This window comes from Ostrinia furnacalis, unplaced genomic scaffold (genome assembly GCF_004193835.3).
Source record: "Ostrinia furnacalis isolate ACB-3 unplaced genomic scaffold, ASM419383v2 OfSCF7650, whole genome shotgun sequence".
In the NCBI taxonomy this organism is placed as follows: Eukaryota; Metazoa; Arthropoda; class Insecta; order Lepidoptera; family Crambidae; genus Ostrinia; species Ostrinia furnacalis.
In genome coordinates, this window is record NW_021137889.1 from 29,712 (window position 1) to 52,457 (window position 22,746).

At 40.8% G+C, this 22,746-nt stretch overlaps 1 protein-coding gene across 1 annotated transcript in view; it reads left to right on the plus strand.

Moving 5' to 3' along the window:
* The window catches only part of gek (serine/threonine-protein kinase gek), a 51,796-nt gene extending 29,692 nt beyond the window's left edge, over positions 1–22,104 (plus strand). The window contains exons 23-36 of the mRNA XM_028322474.1: positions 911–1,124; positions 2,356–2,522; positions 3,956–4,151; positions 4,980–5,171; positions 7,396–7,488; positions 8,306–8,431; positions 8,959–9,093; positions 10,281–10,383; positions 11,521–11,659; positions 12,192–12,264; positions 13,472–13,565; positions 15,107–15,206; positions 17,076–17,149; positions 17,841–22,104. Of these exons, the coding sequence (XP_028178275.1) occupies positions 911–1,124; positions 2,356–2,522; positions 3,956–4,151; positions 4,980–5,171; positions 7,396–7,488; positions 8,306–8,431; positions 8,959–9,093; positions 10,281–10,383; positions 11,521–11,659; positions 12,192–12,264; positions 13,472–13,565; positions 15,107–15,206; positions 17,076–17,147 (1,704 nt within the window). The 3' untranslated portion in view covers positions 17,148–17,149; positions 17,841–22,104. The remainder of the gene's footprint in view (positions 1–910; positions 1,125–2,355; positions 2,523–3,955; positions 4,152–4,979; positions 5,172–7,395; positions 7,489–8,305; positions 8,432–8,958; positions 9,094–10,280; positions 10,384–11,520; positions 11,660–12,191; positions 12,265–13,471; positions 13,566–15,106; positions 15,207–17,075; positions 17,150–17,840) is intronic.
* Positions 22,105–22,746: the final 642 nt, after the last annotated feature.

Below are 22,746 nucleotides of genomic sequence, written 5' to 3' on the forward strand. Positions count from 1 at the left end.
ATGATGCGTTACAGGGGCGGGAGGGGGTCTTTCTTACAAGACGTTACGTAACATTGTTTCTTTTATTTAATAAAAATTTAGGGAATGAAAACTCCCAAATTGGCAACCGTTTACGTTTTACGGGGAATCCTTCGATTGTATTATAGTCTGGTCGACATTTTTCATTTATTCTCGCAAGTTGGCAAACCTTTTTGTTTATACACTCGACATCAAATAAATCGTACCTCCCGCGACAAGCATTTTCATAAGTATGTATCCCCACTTCTCACCAATATTGGCACCATTTAAAAGCATAGTTCTAAACTTAATTTCATTAAAGGAAAGGTTTTTGCCCCAAAAATGTGTCTTTAGAAGGATCCAGAGTCACTTCTTCAAAAAATAGGTAGTTACGCTTGAGCCAACTTTTCATCATCATCATCATGTCAGCCATAGGACGTCCACTGCTGAACATAGGCCTCCCCTAATGCTTTCCACATTGATCGATTGGTAGCGGCCTGCATCCAGCGCTTCCCTGCTACCTTCACGATGTCGTCGGTCCACCTTGTAGGTGGACGTCCCACGCTGCGCCTTCCGGTACGCGGCCTCCATTCCAGAACCTTGCTGCCCCATCGGCCGTCAGTTCTGCGCACTATGTGCCCTGCCCGTTGCCACTTCAGCTTGCTAATCTGTCGAGCCAACTTTTATTGCTATAAAACTGTTAAGTTGGGATTAATCGCTATCCATCTGTTAAATGGTCACTTGAGTGTTACGTAACGTTTAGGGAGGAGGAGGGGGGGTACAGAAAAACGTTACGGTGCGTTACAAGAGGGGGATGAGGGGTCTAAAATCTTCAAAAATTGCGTTACGTAAAACTTGAATGCTCCCTTTGACTTTGTCCCGAATCCGTGTGTATATTTCGGGTCCTTTCCAGGTGTACAGCGCATGCGTCTTAGTAGACGGCGCGGGCGCCGCGGCGACTGCACTCCGCGGCGCGCTGTGCGCGTGCGTGCTGGAAGGCGGCCGCGTGTGCGTGGGCGGCGACGGCGGCCTGGCGCTGCTGGACCTGGAGCGCGCCGAGCTCACGCCGCGCCGGCAGCACGCGCCCGTGGCCAAGCTGCTGCACGTGCCCGCCGAGCAGCTGCTGGGTGAGTCAGCAGGGCCTGCACTGTGCGCCGCGCTGTGCGTGCGCGGCGACGGCGGCCTGGCGCTGCTGGACCTGGAGCGAGTTATCATCAGGTCATTTAGTCTACAATGCAGGAACTGCAGACAGGAGAAATAGATACTTTCATCAAAGACAGAAACACTACCCTTCAGTTTGCCAAATGCTCCAGATGTGGCGTACTCACGCTGGCCTGTGCCCGCCGAGCAGCTGCTGGGTGAGTCACCGGCAGGGGCCTGCACTGTGCGCCGCGCTGTGCGTGCGTGGGCGGCGACGGCGGCCTGGCGCTGCTGGGTGAGTGTCGCTGGTGACGGGACCTGGAGTGAGGCTGATTTCACAGCTGTCCGGGAAACCCGTACGGGCTGTTACTACGGGCTCCCGGAACAGGGGCACACATGAGGAGCTAGAACATCATTTCACAGCGACGCGGATTAGTGCGCACGCGACCCGCTCCAGGTAGTCCCGTACAAAGCAATCGTATCGTACTCGTAACCCACGTTTCAGAGCATCCGCTCAACGAATGGGGGGTGTCTTTCATCATCAGGTCATTCAGTCTCCATGTAGTCTCAGTAGGAACATGACCATCTTCAATTTTACCAGCGGCAAATAGATAGCCCGCTAGGCGGCTCCTAGGAAACTGAAACTGCAAGAACAGCAGGCAGGAGAAACATAATGGAGATTCACGAGATCTTCAGTAATGAAGCAAACGATGCTAACATCCACTGCGCGACCCTCTCCCAATTTACTAGAATGAAATGAATTTGGCGTAAGTTTTCCCATGCTGGCCTGATGCTCGCGCGTTTATCCCTTTCGTTTCTTATGACATCCACGGAGAGAGTTGAGATGGTTCTATAGCTATTAGACCTTATGTAAATTAACAACTACGGGTCTAATCTCCCTTTCGCTCCAACCACTGCAATTCCTTTATAGTCAAGATTTGTAGCATTCTAAGGCCCAGAACAGACGGTGAAACGCAACTGCAACGAAACGACAACAGTTTGAAACTTTCAAACTGGTCGCGTCATGTGTGGTCTCTCAACGGATGCTATGGCAGAAACTTAGATGCAACTCAAAAGTAACTAACAGTTGCAGTTTCGTTGTAGTTGCGTTTCACCGTCTGTTCTGGGCCTAAGACTCGTATGAGTTGTCTTTTATATGCTTTATCATCAACCACGATTGTTTGCATACTTGCTCATCAATTTTCAACCCTATTGCAGTGGTGATAGCGGGCCGAGGCCGGCACGTGCGTCTGGTCCCGATTCGGGCGCTGGAATGCAGCGAAGTGGAGTGCGTGAAGCTGGCTGAGACCAAAGGCGCGGTCGACATCGCTGCAGGAGACTTGCACGCTCACGCTAAAGGCTTCGCTGTGGTCTGCAAGCGACAGGTATGTTCATTCGTTCAACGTTCACTCATTCGTTCTGGAATGCGTGAAGCTGGCTGAGACCAAAGGCGCGGTCGACATCGCTGCAGGAGACTTGCACGCTCACGCTAAAGGCTTCGCTGTGGTCTGCAAGCGACAGGTATGTTCATTCATTCAACATTCACTCACTCATTCATCACACATCATCGATGTGAGAGAGTTCCGGATGCATGCCAAAGGCTTCACCATACCACACCAGACCACAGGTTTGCAAGCGACAGATATGTTCATTCATTCATTCAACATTCACTCACTTATTCATCACACATCATCGTCATCTTAGTATCAAGTGATGTAGGGTATGTTATGGTTCCCTTTCGCACTAAAGCTTACGCAAGGTAATTGTCTTTGTATTCATATCTTGATATGAATACGAAGACAATTTCCTATCATCAATATCGGTCAATTTTAGATATAATTCATTTCAGGAGGAATACGAAAATTGATTTGGTACTTTTATTGTTAAATTTATGTCAACTGTCATTTCTTTTTTTCATAACATTGTGACATGCTTTGCGCTTGTAACGTACGAGATTCTCATCGAGAAAGAAGAACGGTCATCTGTGACCCAGGCCCGACAGAAACGAGACATACCTCAGTTTTTTTGTCATGTCTTAATTAGTTAAATTATATGTTTTTTATATTCGAAATCTATGTATAACACCAATATATTACCCTTTGTTTTTGTTCAGGCGTTATACAAAAACTAATACAAAATGCCTATTTATCACCAAAATTGGTAAATGTATGTACCTAAATGTCTATTACAGCTGCTATGGAATGTATCTAGGTGACCTGGAGATACAGCCGGATTATACAGGGTGGAAACGAGAAGTTACAAAATCCAAAAATTCAGTGTTACCAGCTTCCATAATCTGTAACCTATTATTGGTACCATTTGAAAAAGCTCGTGAAGCACTTTCAGAATCAGTAACTAGTTTTTCGATATCTTGTATAGTTTAGAAATAATCGAGTGAGATCACTTATCGTTTCATATGTATAACCACCCTGTATAGTCCGGCTGTATCTCCAGGTCACCTAGATACATTCCATAGCAGCTGTAATAGACATTTAGGTACATACATTTACCAATTTTGGTGATAAATAGGCATTTTGTATTAGTTTTTGTATAACGCCTGAACAAAAACAAAGGGTAATATTTTGGTGTTATACATAGATTTCAAATATAAAAAATATATCATTTAACTAATTAAGACATGACAAAAAAACTGAGGTATGTCTCGTTTCTGTCGGGCCTGGGTTTTTTTTGTATGGGGCGTGACCGTTCTTCTTTGAATTTGCTTTCGCTTTCGTGTTCGCACATTCGTGAGACATTCGGGCGAGACTTTAACGAGAGTGTACAGTCGGCATTAAAAAAACATTTGTCTGTCTTCCAGAACACGTACGTAGTGAACGTGTACGAGATAACGCGCACGGCTGCACGCCGCTGCCGCGTGGCCGAGCTCCGCGCGCCCGGCGCCGTGCTCAGCGTGCAGCTGGCGCGCGGCCGCCTGCTGCTGGGCTACCGCGGCGGCTTCGCGCAGCACCAGCTGCCCGACCCGCGCCGCGCCCAGCCCGACCAGCCCGCCGTCTGTGAGTGTCTCACGAGCTGTAGCACAGCACAGCGCGGCCGCCTGCTGCTGGGGTACCCAAGCCGACCAGCCTGCCGTCTGTGAGTTGGAAAATAACGCGTATTACAACAGCAGAAGATGGCAAAATAACTGGCCCAAAGTCCAAGGCCCAGTCGACCACCGTATATGAGTGTGCATTGCAAAATAACACCTGTTACAAGTGCAAAAGATGCCAAAATGACCCGCGTCGGACTGCAGTCGACCACCCCGCCGTCTGTGAGTAGTAAAATATCGCTTTTTACAACTGCAAAATATGCCCAAATGGTTGACTTCAGGTGCTATTTCAATGCCAATTTAGCGAGGAAAGTCATATCAGCCAATGACGAGATTTTTTACGCTGAATTCGTATTACAAGCCATCATTCGTTTCTAGCCATCACAAAAATCAGAAAAAAATTGGGCAGATAACTTAATTCTTTACTAGAAACTGGTAAAAATTACATTTAAGTTCACCATTGTGTTTAAGAATTACATTCATTTAAACGCGACCAATCTAAATATGAGTTTCAACTTAACAGCGTTCACGAGATACCGCCTCTGACGAATAAATTATGTGTTTCACCAGTGGCGCCAACTCGTGAATATCAATATTATATTCCTCTCCCTTCCGCCTTTTGTTGCCTTCGCCCGTACATCAATATATTCAGACACATTTTTTGACTGACTGACGTATTTAATTTGTCGTTTCACCTCTATTGATTGTTATAGTCAACTACCAAGCTCTTATATTGTTCAACACAGAGCTGTATTATCACGACTGACTTTAATCAAAACGATGTTTCTGTTCACAGCTCTAGTCCACCCCGAGAACCAAGTGAACATGTTCTTATCTCACTCCGGCGCGCGGCCATTAGCCTGCGCTCCCGTGCCTCGCTCGTCCGACACGCTACTCGTGTTCAGTTCCCTGGCACTGTACGTGGACCGCGCCGGACATCGGGCGAGGGACACGGAGTTAATGTATACGCAGCACCCGGCCTACCATGGTGAGTGAGCACTACGTAGTTAAGAGCTACACGCTTCTGCGAGCTAGATAGTAGATATTACTGCGAGCTACACGCTCCTGCGAGCTAGATAGTAGATATTACTGCGAGCTACACGCTCCTGCGAGCTACACGCTCCTGCGAGCTACACGCTCCTGCGAGCTACACGCTCCTGCGAGCTACACGCTCGTTACGCGCTCTGACACTGAGCTACACGCAAGGTCGCTGCGAGCTACCTACTCGCTCTTCCGACACGCTACTCGTGTTCAGTTCCCTGGCGTTATACGTGGACCGCGCTGGACATCGGGCGAGGGACACGGAGTTAATGTATACGCAGCATCCGGCTTATCATGGTGAGCGAGTTAGACACTACGTAACTAAGAGCTACACGCTTCTACGAGCTAGATAGTAGATATTACTGCGAGCTATATGCTCCTGTGAGCTAGATATGCCTGTGAGCTACACGCTCCTGCGAGTTACATTCTTCGGCGCTGTGAGCTACACGCTCGAGCTACTTACTCCTTCGATATGCTACTCGTGTTCAGTTCCTACCATGGTGAGTGCCACTACGTAGCTGCGAGCTACATGCTCTTGTGAGCTACATGCTCCTGAGAGCAACATGCTCCGTCGAGCTACATGCTCTTGTGAGCTACATGCTCCTGCGAGTAACATGTTCTTATCTCACTCCGGCGCGCGACCACTCGCCTGCGCTCCCGTGCCTCGCTCGTCCGACACGCTACTCGTGTATAGTTCCCTGGCATTGTACGTGGACCGCGCCGGACATCGGGCGAGGGACACCGAGCTCATGTATACACAGCATCCGGCCTACCATGGTGAGTGACTACGCTGTGAGCTAGCAGCGAGCTACACGCTCCGGCGCTGCGAGCTACGCGCTCTGACACTGAGCTACACGCAAGGTCGCTGCGAGCTACACGCTCTGTCGCTGCGAGCTACCTACTCGCTCTTCCAACACGCTACTTGTGTTCGGTTCACTGGCGTTAGACATCGGACCGCGCGCGACATCTAGCAAGGGACACCGAACTAATGTGTACGCAGCACCCAGCATACCATGGTGAGTGAGTTAGCTCTTCGTCGCTGCGAGCTAGATATTCCTGCGAGCTACACGCTCCCGCGAGCTACACGCTCCTGCGAGCTACAAACTCCGGCGCGCGGCCGCTGGCCTGCGCTCCCGTGCCTCGGTCGTCCGACACGCTTCTCGTGTTCAGTTCCTTGGCACTATACGTGGACCGCGCCGGACATCGGGCGAGGGACACCGAGCTCATGTATACGCAGCACCCGGCATATCATGGTGAGTGAGCTATACACTACGTAGCTGAGAGCTACACGCTCCTGCGAGCTACATGCTCCTTCGAGCTAGATATTCCTGCGAGCTACATGCTCCCGCGAGCTACATGCTCTTGTGAGCTACACGCTCCTGCGAGCTACACGCTCCTGCGAGCTACACACTCCTGCGAGCTACATGCTCCCGCGAGCTACATGCTCCCGTTATGCTAGTTTGCGCTCCAGTTCCTCGGTCGTCCGACACGCTACTCGTGTTTAGTTACCTGGCGTTATACGTAGACCGCGCTGGACATCGGGCAAGCGACACCGAGCTAATGTATACGCTGCACCCGGCATATCATGGTGAGTAACTGCGCTGTGAGCTAGCGAGTGAGCAAGTGAGTAACTGTGACTGTTGCTGCGAGCCACACGCTCTGTCGCTGCGAGCTACCTACTCGCTCTTCCAACACGCTACTTGTGTTCGGTTCACTGGCGTTAGACATCGGACCGCGAGCGACATCTAGCAAGGGACACCGAGCTAATGTGTACGCAGCACCCGGCATACCATGGTGAGTGAGCTATATGATGCTCTGAGCTAGTGGCTGCGAGCTACACGCTCTGTGAGCTGCGAGTTACCTACTTGCTCGTCACACATTGCTTCGGAAACTGAGTCTGAGACGAAACTTTTTTTTTTTTACTGAGTTCGCGTATCAACAAGTTTAATCGATGTCAAGGAGGATTCTCATGTGAAGCAAGAATATAATTAATTTATTTCTAATCAGCGTAAGCGTTAATAATAAATAACATCGTTGCTTAAACTTTGACGTCGACGACTATTAAAACTACGATGCTGCTCTTAGAACACGACATTCACGTAGTTCAACGAGTCTTTGAACATTGTTTTATGCAAGAACCTTTTATTAAATAAACGTTTTTTCCTTTACAGCTATAAACGAAACGCACCTGCTGATCTTCACGACGACGCATATCGATATCTACGACATCGAGTCGGGAGAGTGGGTGCAGACCATCAATATACGTGAGTTTTATTATTATTTTGTTTTTATAGTGTTAAACGAACCAGTTGGCGCCGCTGACGAGTATTGTCCTGCCACTCGTTAGTGGCGCCAGTAGTAAACAATGTTAAGTTAACCCGCATTTTACATTGTAAAATAAAAAATATATATAAAAAAAAAAGTTATGTAAAATTAAAATAAAAAACTTATTTATTTTTGCAAATAGGCTTTTAAAACGCAGTTTTACACGTCCCAGTATTAACCCTACCACTGCTTCAGGACAATAAATGGGCCAGTGCTAAGAAGAAACGTTCTTTACGTTCATTTATTGTACATATTATCTTCAATTTTGTTGTGAAAATAAAATGTTAATAATTATTGTCTTTAGGGCTATATCTTTTGGAAGAAAATATTTATTTATTAAAGGTCTTATGCATAATTAAACTAAGTCAGTGACTAAGGTAAGGCAGCGGTATAGATGACCCACGCTGAACTGTCCCGCCAAACTCAATGACAGGGGGGCGCTACCATCGTTCAACTATATGGTTTCCAACATGGCAAAAATCTGAACCAGCGATCCGGTATTGACAGTGGCGCCCCACTGTCAATGTCATCGACAGGACAGTCCAGTATTTTGGAACTATACATACAGGGGGTGTTTTTATGACGTCAAACGTCAGCGAGACTTCAGATGTGTTTCAGACTTGTATGTTCTGTCACGTCATAATTTATGTCACCCCTCCCGTGTCGCTTCAATACCTCAGGCACTGATTCAGTTATGCTCTAAACCTGTATTTGCTATAAGCTCTCGTAATCCTAATATTTATTTTCCTTCGACAGCAAACGCCAGGCCACTAGACGAGTGTGGTTGGATATGCGCCGTGGGCGGCGGCAACGGAGGCAACGGATTCCCCTTCGGAAGCGAGGCGGCGCCATACATCATTTACTTACGGCCGCTGTTAGCTCGTACGTATTACTTTTAGTACTTATTTAGATTCGACAGCGAATGTCAGTAGGCTTGGGATGTGCGGCACGATAAACTTTTATCGATTTTGTATGATACATTTGAGCCACAGCATACATGCTATTTTATGCCCGTTTTCACCATCTATCCCTCATAAGTGACCCTTATGAAAACAAAATGCCTGTTATGTGTTACCATAGGGATTAAAAAAATAGGATTGATGGTCAAAACGGGCATTAGCCTCTGTTTAGAAGATGTAAGCAACGACCATACATTCCACACCGCACGCCAAAAGCGGCAATGAGTTGCTTTTTGGAAGCTCGATGCATCGACAGCAGTCGCTTAAAGCGCGATTCCGATAGCGCGTCCGTACGCATGAAGTCGCGAAATCGTGATACTGCATCGATACAGTCGCAAAATCGCCGATCGCCAATGCTAAAAGTAGCATGTCGGTGTGCGGTGACCTGTGTTCCCCGATGATAAAAAGAGGCTGGTAGAATTATGAGAGCCATTAGACGAGTGCGATAAGATTTTATCGTGACTGGCTGGCCAGTAGACGAGTGTGGTTGGATATGCGCCGTAGGCGGCGGCAACGGAGGCAATGGATTCCCCTTCGGAAGCGAGGCGGCGCCATACATTATCTACCTACGGCCGCTGCTAGCACGTAGGTACGTTATCATTAACACTACAGTACACGCGCCCCTTTTTTTATACCAATACACGCGCGGCCTACTCTGGTAAGCCAATTTAAAATCACTGTAAATCAGTTTGTAAGCAATTTATGAATAAAATTACTATGTAAATAATAAAAGTGTTTATTATAGTTATTTTATAATCAAAGTTTCTTTATAATACTATTTGGGATTAAACATTATAAACGGATTTAAAATTTGTAATTTTTTTGGACCAAAATTGCACTCTGAAATCCATGTTAGCAAAAAAATTATTTACTGAAAAAATGTGTTTTTTTTTATCTTTTATAGTATCCAAGACTTTCTACTACCTGGTACACGGGGTAAATCCATTTTTTGCAAGTCTTCCATATTTTTTTGTCGAGTGATTTCGGGCTTTTGAGTAGACCCGCAGTTTTGACGGCCAATTTTAGAAAAATGCGCAGACGCTAGCGACCCAAGCTTTACTGGCTTATTGACAAATTTAGTAAACAAGGCTTTCCTGGAATGCCAGCTCTCTGGCGCAAGTTTTAAAAAGTTATGCCGTAAAATGTTACCCTGGTTTACTATAGTAGGCCACGCGTGTACTCTAGTGTTAAATCATTTCTACCGAATTCCGTAAAGTTTTGAACAATTCGACCACTGTTGGCTTAGTGTGAGTTTACATCAAATGTCGTCACTAGTGAGTGCGTTAAAAAAATAAAGATTTTAGTTCTTGAAAGTTTCCGCTAGGGGCGTTGTACAATCCGCCATACATTTGATGTCACTTTTTTACGCAGCTGACATTGAATCCGAATGACATAAACCATACTACGCCTCCAGTTCATAGAATAGCAACTGCAACTGCTCGTTACTTTTGAGTTGCATCTAAGTTTCTGCCATAGCGTCCGTTGAGAGACTTTCAGTTTCAGTTTCATTCATCAGAATCATCAGAAAGTTGCAGTTTCGTTGCAGTTGCGTTTCACCGTCTGTTCTGGGCCTTAGAGAACTACCTTTCGTCAGATCTCCGACGAATGGGGTCGACTTATTTCTGATTTTCTAATTGTTTATTCATAACTAGCGTTCCGCCCTGCTTCGCACGGGTACTATACATGTAAACCTTCCTCTAGAATCACGCTATTTACTGTTGAAAAATGTATTATAATGCTAATAATATATCATTTGTTTTATTTCTTTACAGAGGGGCCACTAAGCGTAGAGGCGTTAGGTGCGTGGGGCGCGCACAAGAGGCGCTACTCTGTGCGAGAACAATCCCACCAGGCCATCGAGGCGCATAACCGACTGTGAGTATAGATATACGTGATATTGATATCGTTTATTAATGAGGCTGAATGAATGCTATCGTTTTTATACCTAATGTTGGCACCATTTGCATTGGCGTTATCATGGTGAGTGTAAATGAGAGTCCACCTACCGCTTCAGTCTCACCAGTTGCTCTACCCACTACACCGTATCATACCATGACCGTGCTAGGAACGTGTCAGGCAAATAAATATTATTTGTATTGAAAAGTATGACACTGTTCCCAGTAGACCAGTGGTTCCCAAACTTATTTAGTCTACTGCCCACTTTGAGAATAAATTATTTTTTAGCGCCCCCCCTTTTTTGTAGTCAAGAGTCGAGCTCAGTCTATGTCTAAGAGTCCTCCTAGTAGATGACGCCTCCCAAGCCTCCTCTACACAACGTCCCGATTTTTTTTCTGGGTCTCTTACCGCCCCCCTTTAAGCCTGCAGCGCCCACAAGGGGGCGTTATCGCCCACTTTGGAAAAGACTGCAGTAGACCGTTCCGTCACCGACCAACACCGACGCGTGCCATGCACGGAGCGTCAACAAATGTCGGCGAGAATATTTTCGATCCGTTCAGTGGGCATAGTAGAGCGTGTCGTGTTGCTTTTCGTGCCTGACACGTTCCTAGCACGGCCATGGTATGATACGGTGTAGTGGGTAGAGACCTTAACTATCCATTTCCGTTTTTGCTCTCGCTCTCATCAAATGGTGATTCTTTGCGATAGAACAAGACGACATGACTGGCAATGGACAGTTAACACTGTTGCCGATAGTACTGTAAAGTAAAGTCAGTCACTTCCTAGTGGCGAAGACAGTGGTGAGCACTAAAACGATAGCCTAAATAGTTGATAACGTGTATACTAAGCTGTAATTTTCTACGATTCCTATTTTGACAAAAATTTGATATCTCTGTCTGCGACTTGACTCAGCACGTTGTCCACATGGGTTTCAGCACTGACCGAATATTTGCGCCCCAAAACTCCCAAACTCACCGTTCCATTTTAAATATATTTTTCCCATGTTTAAGTAGCAACTTTCTTTCTACGCATGTATACAACTAGAAGCTGTTGAAACATCGTTAAAAACAAATGGTAATGCATAATGTTTAAATACTTTTTTGCTTCATACCGTAGGTCCCAGGGCCGGTCGCGCTTGATCTCAGCGCCTACCAACTTCGCGCACCTATCACACATGGGTCCTGGTGATGGAATCCGTTCGCAGCGTCTGCTTGACTTGCCCACCACCGTGGAAACAGCCGACGAGCAGCAGCAGGTATACAGTATACAGAATGGAATTTCGTAATGCCATCTGAAGGGAAAGTACTCTTAAGAATATACAGGGTGGAATTGATAAGCGATCTCACTCAATTTTTTTTTAATCCACAACAAGGAAAGCCTGTATCTGACCTGATGGTATGTGATGATCAGGCCGAAGGTGGATTACTTCTAAACAATACTAGATATTGAAAAATTGGTTACTGATCCTGAAAGTGCTCCACGTGCTTTAACGGTATCAATAAATAGGTTGCAGAATAAACTGGATTTATATAAAAAAAAAACTATGTTTCCAGCTTCCATACTAAAAGTATGCCAGCCTTAGAGTGAGATCGAAGTACATAGAAATTGCCCCTAAAGAAAAAAAATCTTTGTTTTTGAAAAGAAAGAAAACTGCATTCAAAGATTTCCGATAATTCGCTTGCCACACCCGAAAATAGAACGGATTAAAATCTACTAAAATTTCATCCTTATAATAATTGACCCTAACGGTAATGTTACAAATATTTTGAACTGTATGTTTGTTACAGATGTACAGCAGTCGAGAGAGCAGTAAACGAACGTCACCGCTAACGATATCGCACGGGACGGGTTCTTATAATGGTGAGTTGTTTGTGGTTTTGGTCCCTTTTAATTGAAATTGATTTGTTCAAAATATTCTTCTCGTCAGTAATTTGATAATATCATTATGATGATGTGATGTTACTGATGTCTATTGAGATACTTTTTATTAGCTCTCAATTTTTTTCATGTACTCTTTCGTAGATTTATGCATGAAGTAATTTTAATTTATGTTTTTTAAGTCAAGAAGTGATTTAATGATACTAATTTAAAATAAAACAAAAAGCTTTTAATCTTGTTTTGAGTCACTTCAAGTAATTATTTAAGAATAAAAACTTTAAAAAAGCCTATTTGCAAGAAAAAAAAACGAGTTTTAACAGTATCCGATGTAGTATTGTTACGAATTGTCTACTACGAGTAAAAAAACTATTGACTGGTTACTATTACTAACTAAAGTGCGATCGCTGAGCACGTAGAATTTTGTCCAATGACTCCAAGTTACCCATCCTTATCGCTCGCGCGTAATTATGTTGCTGTCGCGCTCGCACACTCACTGCGGCCGCCCGTCGCACAGTCGCGACAGCAATAAAATTACGCGCGAGCGATAAGGATTGGTAGCTTGGGGTCATTGGACGAAATTCTATCTGCTCCGCGACCAGACTATACTATTGTGTAAGGACCTTAACTGTTTAGACTACTCTCAATAGAAGGTTTATTGTGTGGGACTCACCGGTGACCCCCACGGCGTTGAATGCCTCTACAGGGTGGATTTTTGTAATGCCACCTCTGGGAGGAAAGGGAAAGTACTCTTAATACTGTAGATAGAAAATTTTAATCAAAGAAAACATTCCTTAATTTTTGAATAGAAATAGAACTGCATTCAAAGATTTTCAAAAAATTGCTTGCTACACTCGGGAATCGAACCAACTAAAATCTGTTAAAAATTACACCCTGTATTTTTATTGCATCGATCGTTAGGGTTAAGTATAAAGATGAAATCTCTCAAACAAACTTGATAAATCAAATGAAATGAAAACCATGAAATCTTAAATTATTGTAATTATTTACAGAAAATTGTATGGTATGGTGGTAAATTTTCGAAAATCTTTGAATGCAGTTTTTTTTTCTTTTCGAAAATAAAGGAATGTTTTCTTTGAGTAAACTTTTCTATCTACAGTATTAAGGGTACTTTTCTTCCAGGTGGCATTACAAAATTCCACCCTGTATAATAATGTCTTAACTGCCCTAGGCTCGTGGCGAGGCGCGCGTCCGCGAGAGTTGCCGCCGGCCGCGCCCGACGCGCCGCCCTCGCCGCCGCTGTCCATCCACCGCCCCATGGAGAGGTCAGTACTAACAACTTGTTGATATTCATTGTGGAACCGCTCCAGTTACCGCGATGTTAGATCACAGAATAATAATAACTAATATGGTGTTATTTAGCTTGTCTCAAGAGTCAAGCACCATTTTGTTGACAAACGTCAGTGATCGGCACTGCGCCGAAGCTATAGGGCTGACTTCGGTGAAATGATGTGACGTGAGGTGCTGCAAACTGCAAAAAATGGCGGAGGAAGTACATAATATAACATGACTTATCGTGAATAATATTAACTACTTATTTACCTCTCAGTGTCTTCAGGCAACTTAAAAAAGTACATTCTGTGTTTTTATAATTATTTAGGCAGTTAAATACTGCACAGTATTTAGTACACTATTTTCTTTATTTTTTCCATCATACACAAGAATACGCGTGCGTGAGTCAATGTTCGCTCGTATGTGAGGCCTTGTCGAATAGTATCCTGTAGGGGGCCATCGTGCGTGTTTTGTTTTCGATGTGAACTCGCGGAGATGAACAGGCCTGGTAAGATGCCAACAGGCAGGAAAACCAAAGTCAAAATTTTCTTTATTTGTTTAGACTAATTAAATTAGTTCTTGCAAATCGTCAAATGCTCTTAAGTGACCGATGTAGCCCGCATAGTTGCAAAAATCAAGTGGTAGTGGGCAGGGCGCATAGCTCGCAGAGCTGATGGCTATTGGCACACGGGCCGGAACACGTATTGTGGGTAGACCGACAATCTGGTGAAGTTCGCGGGAAGTACGGTTATCGCAAGTGGGAGGTCACAAAGAAATGCTTCCACTAACCTCTTCGCTTATCTTACTGAACCCTCACTAGTTAGGATAAAGCCTATCATTCTGCCCAGTTTATAGGTTTCCTTCGTTAGATAATACACAATAGTTTATTGCTTCCATAATGTTTACAAAAGGTACATAATAAAGTCAATATACATTCGTCGGTCATTTGGTGTAGTGGTTATAAAACGGACTACTATGCCGAGAGGTCCCGGGTTCGATTCCCGGCCGAAATTATGAATTTTCGTGACCTTGATTTTTTTTTATGTATTTACTAGCCTTGACAATAGACCCGAAATAGACCCACCACCACCCATGGTTCTTCCTGCCTCACGGCGTACGAACCGAATCTCGGGAGAGCGCGCGGGTACTCGCTCTGGGCTTTCCCCGGGCGCTTAGCTTGACTCCCTACAAATTTCTCTGATCCATGTCCCTTCTCATAGTCAATTCTCTCCCTTCTGGGGCTTGACACCACAAATACGGTACTTCGCGTCGGGCTGCTATCGTTGATAAATGTCATCACTTCTCATATAATTCCAAAATACTGAACTGTCCTATCCATGACATTGACAGTGGGGCGCCACCGTCAATACCGGATCACTGGTTCCTATTTTTGCCATGTTGGAAACCATTAGTTGAACGATGGTAGCGCCCCCCTGTCATTGAGTTTGGTGGGACAGTTCAGCGTGGGTCATCTATAACTTCGCCTGATGAATAGACCCGAAATACCTCGCTGATCTAACAATACCTCCCGCAGGTCAATCGGCGGTGGTTCCGCTGGCAGCGGCTCGCTGCTTGAGCGCTCCATCACGCCGCTCAGCCTCGGCTCCATGAGTTCGCTGCACGACGTGCTCAAGGTAATTATTATCATCATCATTCATCTTCATTGAGTAGCTCACACAAGTCAATCTTCGGAAGTCGCATCTTAACTTCGAACTCCTCCTTTGTTCTTCTAATTAATTTCTTTGCGGGTCCAATGACAGTTTAACTTTCCCCCGGGACAAATTTGACCTTCACTGGTTGGGTTTTATAGGCGGTCAAGCTGTAGTTTCTGGCTATACAAAAGTTGCAGCGGTGGGAATAGTCCCGTAAAAAAGACAAACTGCTCCGTAAGCGGTAGTGTAGTTGACTTTGTTACGAATGTAACTTTGTGTATTTAATAACTAAGTTTGATTAAATTGATTCTTCGCATTCAAATGTACAGACCTGTGAATGATATAAATATTAATTCGATCAATATTGAATATAGATTTAAAGGTTCATCATAAATGAAATGACGTTCAAAATTCGATTCACACTGGAAATAGATTGTCTTTTGATTGATCTATAATATTGAATCTAACAAATTACAGACCTTGAATATGAATAGAGCTCAGATTTAGTTACGATGTCCATTGACCAGTGCACGTCGGAGCGCACTTATACGGTCGTAAAGAAAATAGTATTTTATTAACAGTTTTTAGTATCGTAATTGCTTACAACTAATCAACTGACATTTCAATTCTGACGGATGCGCGAGCATGCGTCGGCAGCCGGTCCCTTCCGAGCGTATTCCATCGGATTTTTACGCTACGCTGCGCGACGACTCGCGCCGGTCAATGTGAATCCTGCCTTAGAATCGAGTTTTGGAATTCATTTCATCACACGAACCGTAGTGTCTCTTGATATTATGGCCCTGAGATCACAAGATAACCGATTGATGACACATCTCTTGCCGCATCACATTTGTCGGCCGTTTGGTGTAGTGGTTCAGAACGTACTACTATGCCGAGAGGTCCCGGGTTCGATTCCCGGCCGGGCAGAAATTGAAATGATGAATTTTAATTTCTGTGACGGGTCTGGGTGTCACTATGTATAATATGTATGTATTTAAAAAAAAGTATATAAGTAGTATATCCGTTAAGCTAGCACCCATAACACAAGCATATTAATTGCTTACTTTGGGGCTAGATGGCGCTGTGTGAGATTGTCCAAAGATATTATATCACCGGTCAACAAAAAAAAAATTTTTTTTTGCGCATGGATTTTACTTATTATATTCTAATTATATAAGTAAATTTATATAAAAAAGTGCGATTACAAATCGAAAATATTTGCTTTTTAAGAAGTTATAGCGATTTGAATTTTCCATCTTCATAGTAGAATGTCTCTAAAGATGCACGTCCCATTCTCATTGGGATATATTTATAAATAATTATGGGGGCTTATTCGCAAGAACAAGGGGCACGCTTTCATCAAAATATCGTGAGATTTGAGAGACGACGTTACCAAGGCCATTATACTGAAAGCATGATAGGGTTAGATTTTTATGCGAAAAATCTTCTATGGAACATGACAGGAAATTAGAACTTTTCATTTTTAATAAATATTTGGACTCTATTTTAAATCTTCTCTTGTGAGAATTAATCTTAAATGGATTTTTGGTATGTTTTAATAATTAAAAAGAATGAAAGAAAGAAAGAAAAAAATATATTTGGCAACAAATTGAATCGTCTCTATGTTCATGTTTCATACATTCATTGATATGAATTTTTCTATTTTTTACACATAAAAGCAAATTCAGAACAATTTTTTGTTGTTATTCTTAATTCTAGGTCATAAAGCAATAAAAATAAGCTATGCATAACCCGTGCGCAAAAATGCTGTAGACAGTTGTTATATTATCACCTTCGCTCGCACGCACTCACTACCCCCTTGTCACGTGATTGCGTCAGCTTTGCCCACAGGTGGGCGAGGGCGAGCCGCACTCTGAAGGCAGCAGCTGCGGCGCCTCCCCGCCGCACCCGCTTGACCCCTGATGGTGAGTTACGTCACCATCCTACTAATATTATAAAAGGAATGATTCCTCGGTAGTGAAATAAAGATAAAGATATTTATTTACATAAACATTAAACATGTGTGAAAACATATTGCAGAGCAACATGATTTGGTCTTATAAAAATTGTATTTAGTCCCTCAGACAGATAATAGAAAAAATTTGGGCACGTACTTTTTCTTTCTTTTTTCAACGTCGAGTTCAAATGTCACCACTCTGTAATATTCTACACAATAGTGACGTCACGTGTTTGAACTCCATTTAACACTGTAATTATTTGAGTATGAAAAAAAGAAAAAATACGTATTCAATATTTTCATTTCTTATCATGTCTGAAGGACAAAAAAATAAAGTTAACTATTAATTTAACCAATCAATGTTGATAAGAGCGTTGGCCGCTGCGTCTGGAAAAACCTTTACACAAAAAAAAAATGATACTTTACATTAAAGTCATGTATTGTATGTATAATATGATAAATGCGAAAGTTCGTGAAGATAGATATTTATTTATTACTCCTTAATGTAAAACTACTTCGATGGTTATTAGAAGTAGGTACAACGAAAGATATTAGTTCACGATTAAACAGCTGTTTTTATTGTATTTATCTTAATGTATATTTCTACACAAAAGCCATACTCACTAAACTTGTGCAATTAATTGTTATCTATATTCCAGAAACCAACTCAATTCGTCATGGAATATCGACATGTCCCGTTTTTACGCTTGCTTCTGTTGAGCGACCGCGCTCGGCGCCTGCGAGACGCGCGAAAGTCGACCTTATCGCGAAGGCGTTACGCATAATTTATTCACGAATTTGGTTCCTATATATAAATGAAATTATTTGCAATATTTATTATATAAAAACGGAGATATCAACATGACAGATAACACAATACCTTCCAATATATGATAATAAAATAGTTGGATTAGTTAATACCCGATGTGGCTTGTAGGTCAATTAGAAACAGTTTGGGACGTCCCAATGTAATCTCATGCTAACATACGTGTGTATGTACGTTTGTAAATAATAGAATTGACACGATTTCGGACAGAAATTAACGATATTTTTAAATGACCATTGAAATTAATGGGGATATTATTTATTCAAGATTTTATTTCGTTCGGTGATAACGAATCGTCAAAACTACTATTTATGAACTGTTTCATAGCCTTCTCGTGTTCATTGAAATCAAACACGATTTGTAAATAACTGAAATGTAGAATATTAATTTTGTAAACACTACAAAATAGTCTCTTTTTCACAATTTGTCTTCAAAATCCCTAATGCAACCGCGGAGTTCGCATTTGACCAAATGTATTGTAAGTTGATAAACTTAGTGATTTTATATTTTACCACCCGGTATTATTGACGATTTCCAATGACACCGTCAAGGCTATTTGTATATCGTATTTTATATGAATTAACAAATATTATAAATAAAAAATAGGTGTAGATTTTATTAACCAAATTGTATTTATTTGCTTCTAAGGCCCTAAGAATACTCTGTACGCCATTTTGTTACCATTCTTGCACCGCCGATTTTATTTAATTTAATCAAACGAAATGGCGTTGTTTTTAGTTTTAGTTTAACATTGACGGCTAGCGTGAACAAATATCACTGCCAACTTACAGGTGTACCTAATAATACGATGAAATCTATGACATAATATTTCGAATAGTTTTTTCGACAACGTATACCTACATTTTATTTTCGTTTGACTAAAATATATTCAAAATAATCTCGAATACAAAATCTCGTATGATAATAAAAGTATAGGTTTGCCTTGTAATTTAAGAGTGTTACGAACATGTATTTTCATTTAGAAAATAAAGTTTTTTGAATGAAAATGTATGAAGTAGGAAGATTAGATCGGTTCCATGTTTGCGCTAGATAGTTTAGCTAACAAATAAATTGTATAAATAACATGAAATCGCTTCCAGGTTTCTCTAATGCTAAGCTAGTTTTGATGGAAATATTACATAGAATTTTATTAATTTCAGAGTTGGTCAATTTCATTGAACGGTCGTGTTTTTTGAAAAGTAAACCCTTTTAGTAGTAAACAAAAAATTGAGAATCAAAATGAGATCAAAAACTGCACAAATTAAATGAGGCTACCTTTAATAAGACCGTTTCAATGAAATTAGCAACGTGATTATTTTATAATTACTTTACCAAAATAATTGTCACATTTTTACCTTAAGTTGGAGTATGTATATCCGTTAACACAATGTCGCTTGTCACATTTTACTTTGATAACGTTTCTGCGGGGCTAACAGTCTCGAGATTTATAGTTGTGAATATGTTTTTATAAAAACAAAAAAAAAATCTCGGTATAGAATCTTTATTCGAATACGTATCAAAATTAGTTCTTACAGTTTGTAGAATTTTGTCTGTGGTTTCGAAGCATAACCATAGCTAATAGAGCAACCTTTGGTTGATAAAGGGCGAAGTTTGTAATTCTTTTGTACAAACAACAATTCGTGAAATATTTTTAAATACAGATAAATTGAGAATCTCCTTAAATTTTAGACTCGGTTATAATTCACAACTACCACAGGGTCCAAAAGCTTGGGAGTTTTATTCACTGATTGACAAAAAAAAGTTATTTAATCAGAAAATGGGCTCTATTGATATTAATTATAATATCAAAAAGCCAGCTCACGAATATTGCATTCTGTATCGCGAATACAGAAGCAAAACTATACTTTTTGCATTAATTTCCTCCAGTATTGGCCCTGTCTCCGAGACTGCCCGATTTAATTTGCGAACCCTTCGACGTTCTTATCTCATTATATTATGTGATTATATATTTAAATTTAAGTCAATGAATAATTAAATAATTGTTATTTTTAACAATCTAGTCTTTTTGTTTGTTTATATTATGACCATAATGTATTATTATGATTTTTGTATCTTCGCTGTATGTTGTAAGCGTAATATTAGTTTCGTTTAGATGAACACTGAGATTTTTAGAATAATTGATATTGGATGGTCGTCTGGTGACTAGAACAACATTTTTGGTCGAGCAAATTGATTTAAGCAACATGTTTGGATATTTATAGCCTTATGATTATGACGAGACTTAAAAGGATACTAGATGTAGTTTTGCTCAATCAAAAATGACTTCCATAAATATTTTTAAAACAGTGTAATTCGCAATTTTTTATTTTATTTTTTACGTTTAAAACATCGATTTTATAAGTTATCCAAAGATCTGTCTGTCAGACTTAAAAGATCGTGTGTCGGTAATTTAGTAAAATAATTAGCTTTTTTATATGAAATTGAAATTTATTAAATTTTGTACGAGAACTGAATTTTATAATTATTGCTTTAATTGGCAGAAATGGACTTATTTACGGCTTGGATTGTATGACGCCTAGTTTGATAATTGTATGGCTATTAAAGGAGACGTATTTTCGAAGCATTCGAATTGTGAATCGCGTACAAAATGTCGTATACGATTTTTATGTGAATTAGAATGATTCAAAAATAGGTTCCCAGTTCTTATTGCGTGAAGCGAGTTGAAATTATGTATCTTATTTCGACATATAAAATGTAATCAAAATTTTTGGGTACCAATGTGTATTATGAACGCGAAACACCAAATTTTAAAAAATAAGCTGTTTTATTATTACGCCAAGTTAAAATGGATTTCTCAATGAGTTGTATTTTCCACATATTATTCTCGCGAAACCTATTATGTATGATATAATGTATGTCACTTACAATGAAATAGTAACTAGCATAATCTATTTTCTAATACAGTTTTATTTTGTATTTTGCAAATTTTAATCTTCCATTATGTCCACCCATATGTAATGATAGTCAATTGATGAAATTATATTTACAGTGACTTAAAAATTGGCAATTGTGATTTTGTAACCTAATAAATGTGAAAACGAAAATTTGTTGAATTATGACCCCATACGGGGGGTATTGTTGAACATTGTAATTAATAAAATAAAGGTGAGCGTACAACTGCGGGCGACTTGGATATTTGTGAATTTTTACAAAGATTGCACATTATCGTTGATTGCACACTACATTTATTCATATCTGTAACGAAAAATATATAACACAGTTTTTTTTTTAAATGATACGTACCCTTAAAAGTAGGATTTTGATTTACTTCCGCAAAATGTTGCCCACGGTTGTACACCAGACTTTATATAATGTAGATTTTGCTAAAATTAATATAAAGAGTTATGCATTTTATAATCGAGAACACATATATTGCGAAAACGTAAGCTTTCCACTATCATTTATTTGTTAATTATTGGACAATATACTAGTAAAGCGAAAGTAATTATATCTCTATGTACCTCTTAGTCTGTAACGCTCCTGTTTTGCGCTATAGCAAAGTATTATTCTATCTAATAACCCTCTCAGTATTTACAGAAAAAGCAAGTTTTTAGAGTAATATTTTGCTATAAATAATATAAATAAACTGTATTCAATTTAAGTGCGACATTAATCTGAAGTGCTTTTTGAAATAGGTGCCATCAATTTTGATCATTTCTCAGACTTGAAACGTATGTGTTTATTTTGAATGAGTTGGCCTAAATGTAGCTCATTTGTTCAGTATACGCACAGCATATTTCAGATCTGATGAATCGATCATTCAGGAAAATAAAGTGAAATCCGAAATCGATATAAAAGCGATTTAAGATCGCTTTCTCGCGGGCGTTGAAACTAATCGGTTATCCAGTCGTTTGCAGTTTTCACACGTCCGCCATTTACGAACAAAGTTGCGTAGTTTTATTGCAAGAAATAGTATTATAGCCTTCGCGGATATCTTCCTTGTATCTAACGGTTCATACACTATATTATAATTTGTATGTAAATCTAAATTATTGACTAATATTAATTGCAATTACATGAAATTCAATACTTAATTATTTTATGTAAATACCTAAATAAAGAAACATTTGAATGAATCTGTATGTTTTATTAAAGGATTCCTTTTTCAATAAATAAAACGCAAATGTATAAATACACTTTTATTCAGCAAGTCACTACCGTCAATAGTTAATATAAACGCAACACTTAAAACAATCTTAAGTCTTTGTACAAGGCAATTTTGTATCAACAATATTCACAATCAATGGGAAGCAAAAATTCATCAATAATGTTATAAATAAAAGGCGAATAAACAATATAATTGCAGAACACAACGATTACATCGATCGGATAAAATTGGGTTGATTTTATCGAACCCAAGTGTACAAAATGTGAGTATTGCACGAATAAAATGGTTCAAAAACAGTATATTTTGCTTCCCGCTGACGCCGCGACCTCGTAGTTAATTAAACATTTACTACACTACATATTTATAATTGCTGCAGATTGACAAGCCTAAACATGAAGTGACCACAACACAACAATTTGAGTATTTCAACATAAATAAAAAAATCTCGTAAGTACGTATGGAAATTTATTCACTGTCAGTTTGAGCTTTCGGTTACAAATAGGAATGTGCAGTTATAAAGCGAATCGACCATGACTTCGGCGTCGCTTCTTCGAATTTTTCGTATTATTTCTGTAAGAAAACTTAAAATTATGAAGAGTTAATTTAAATT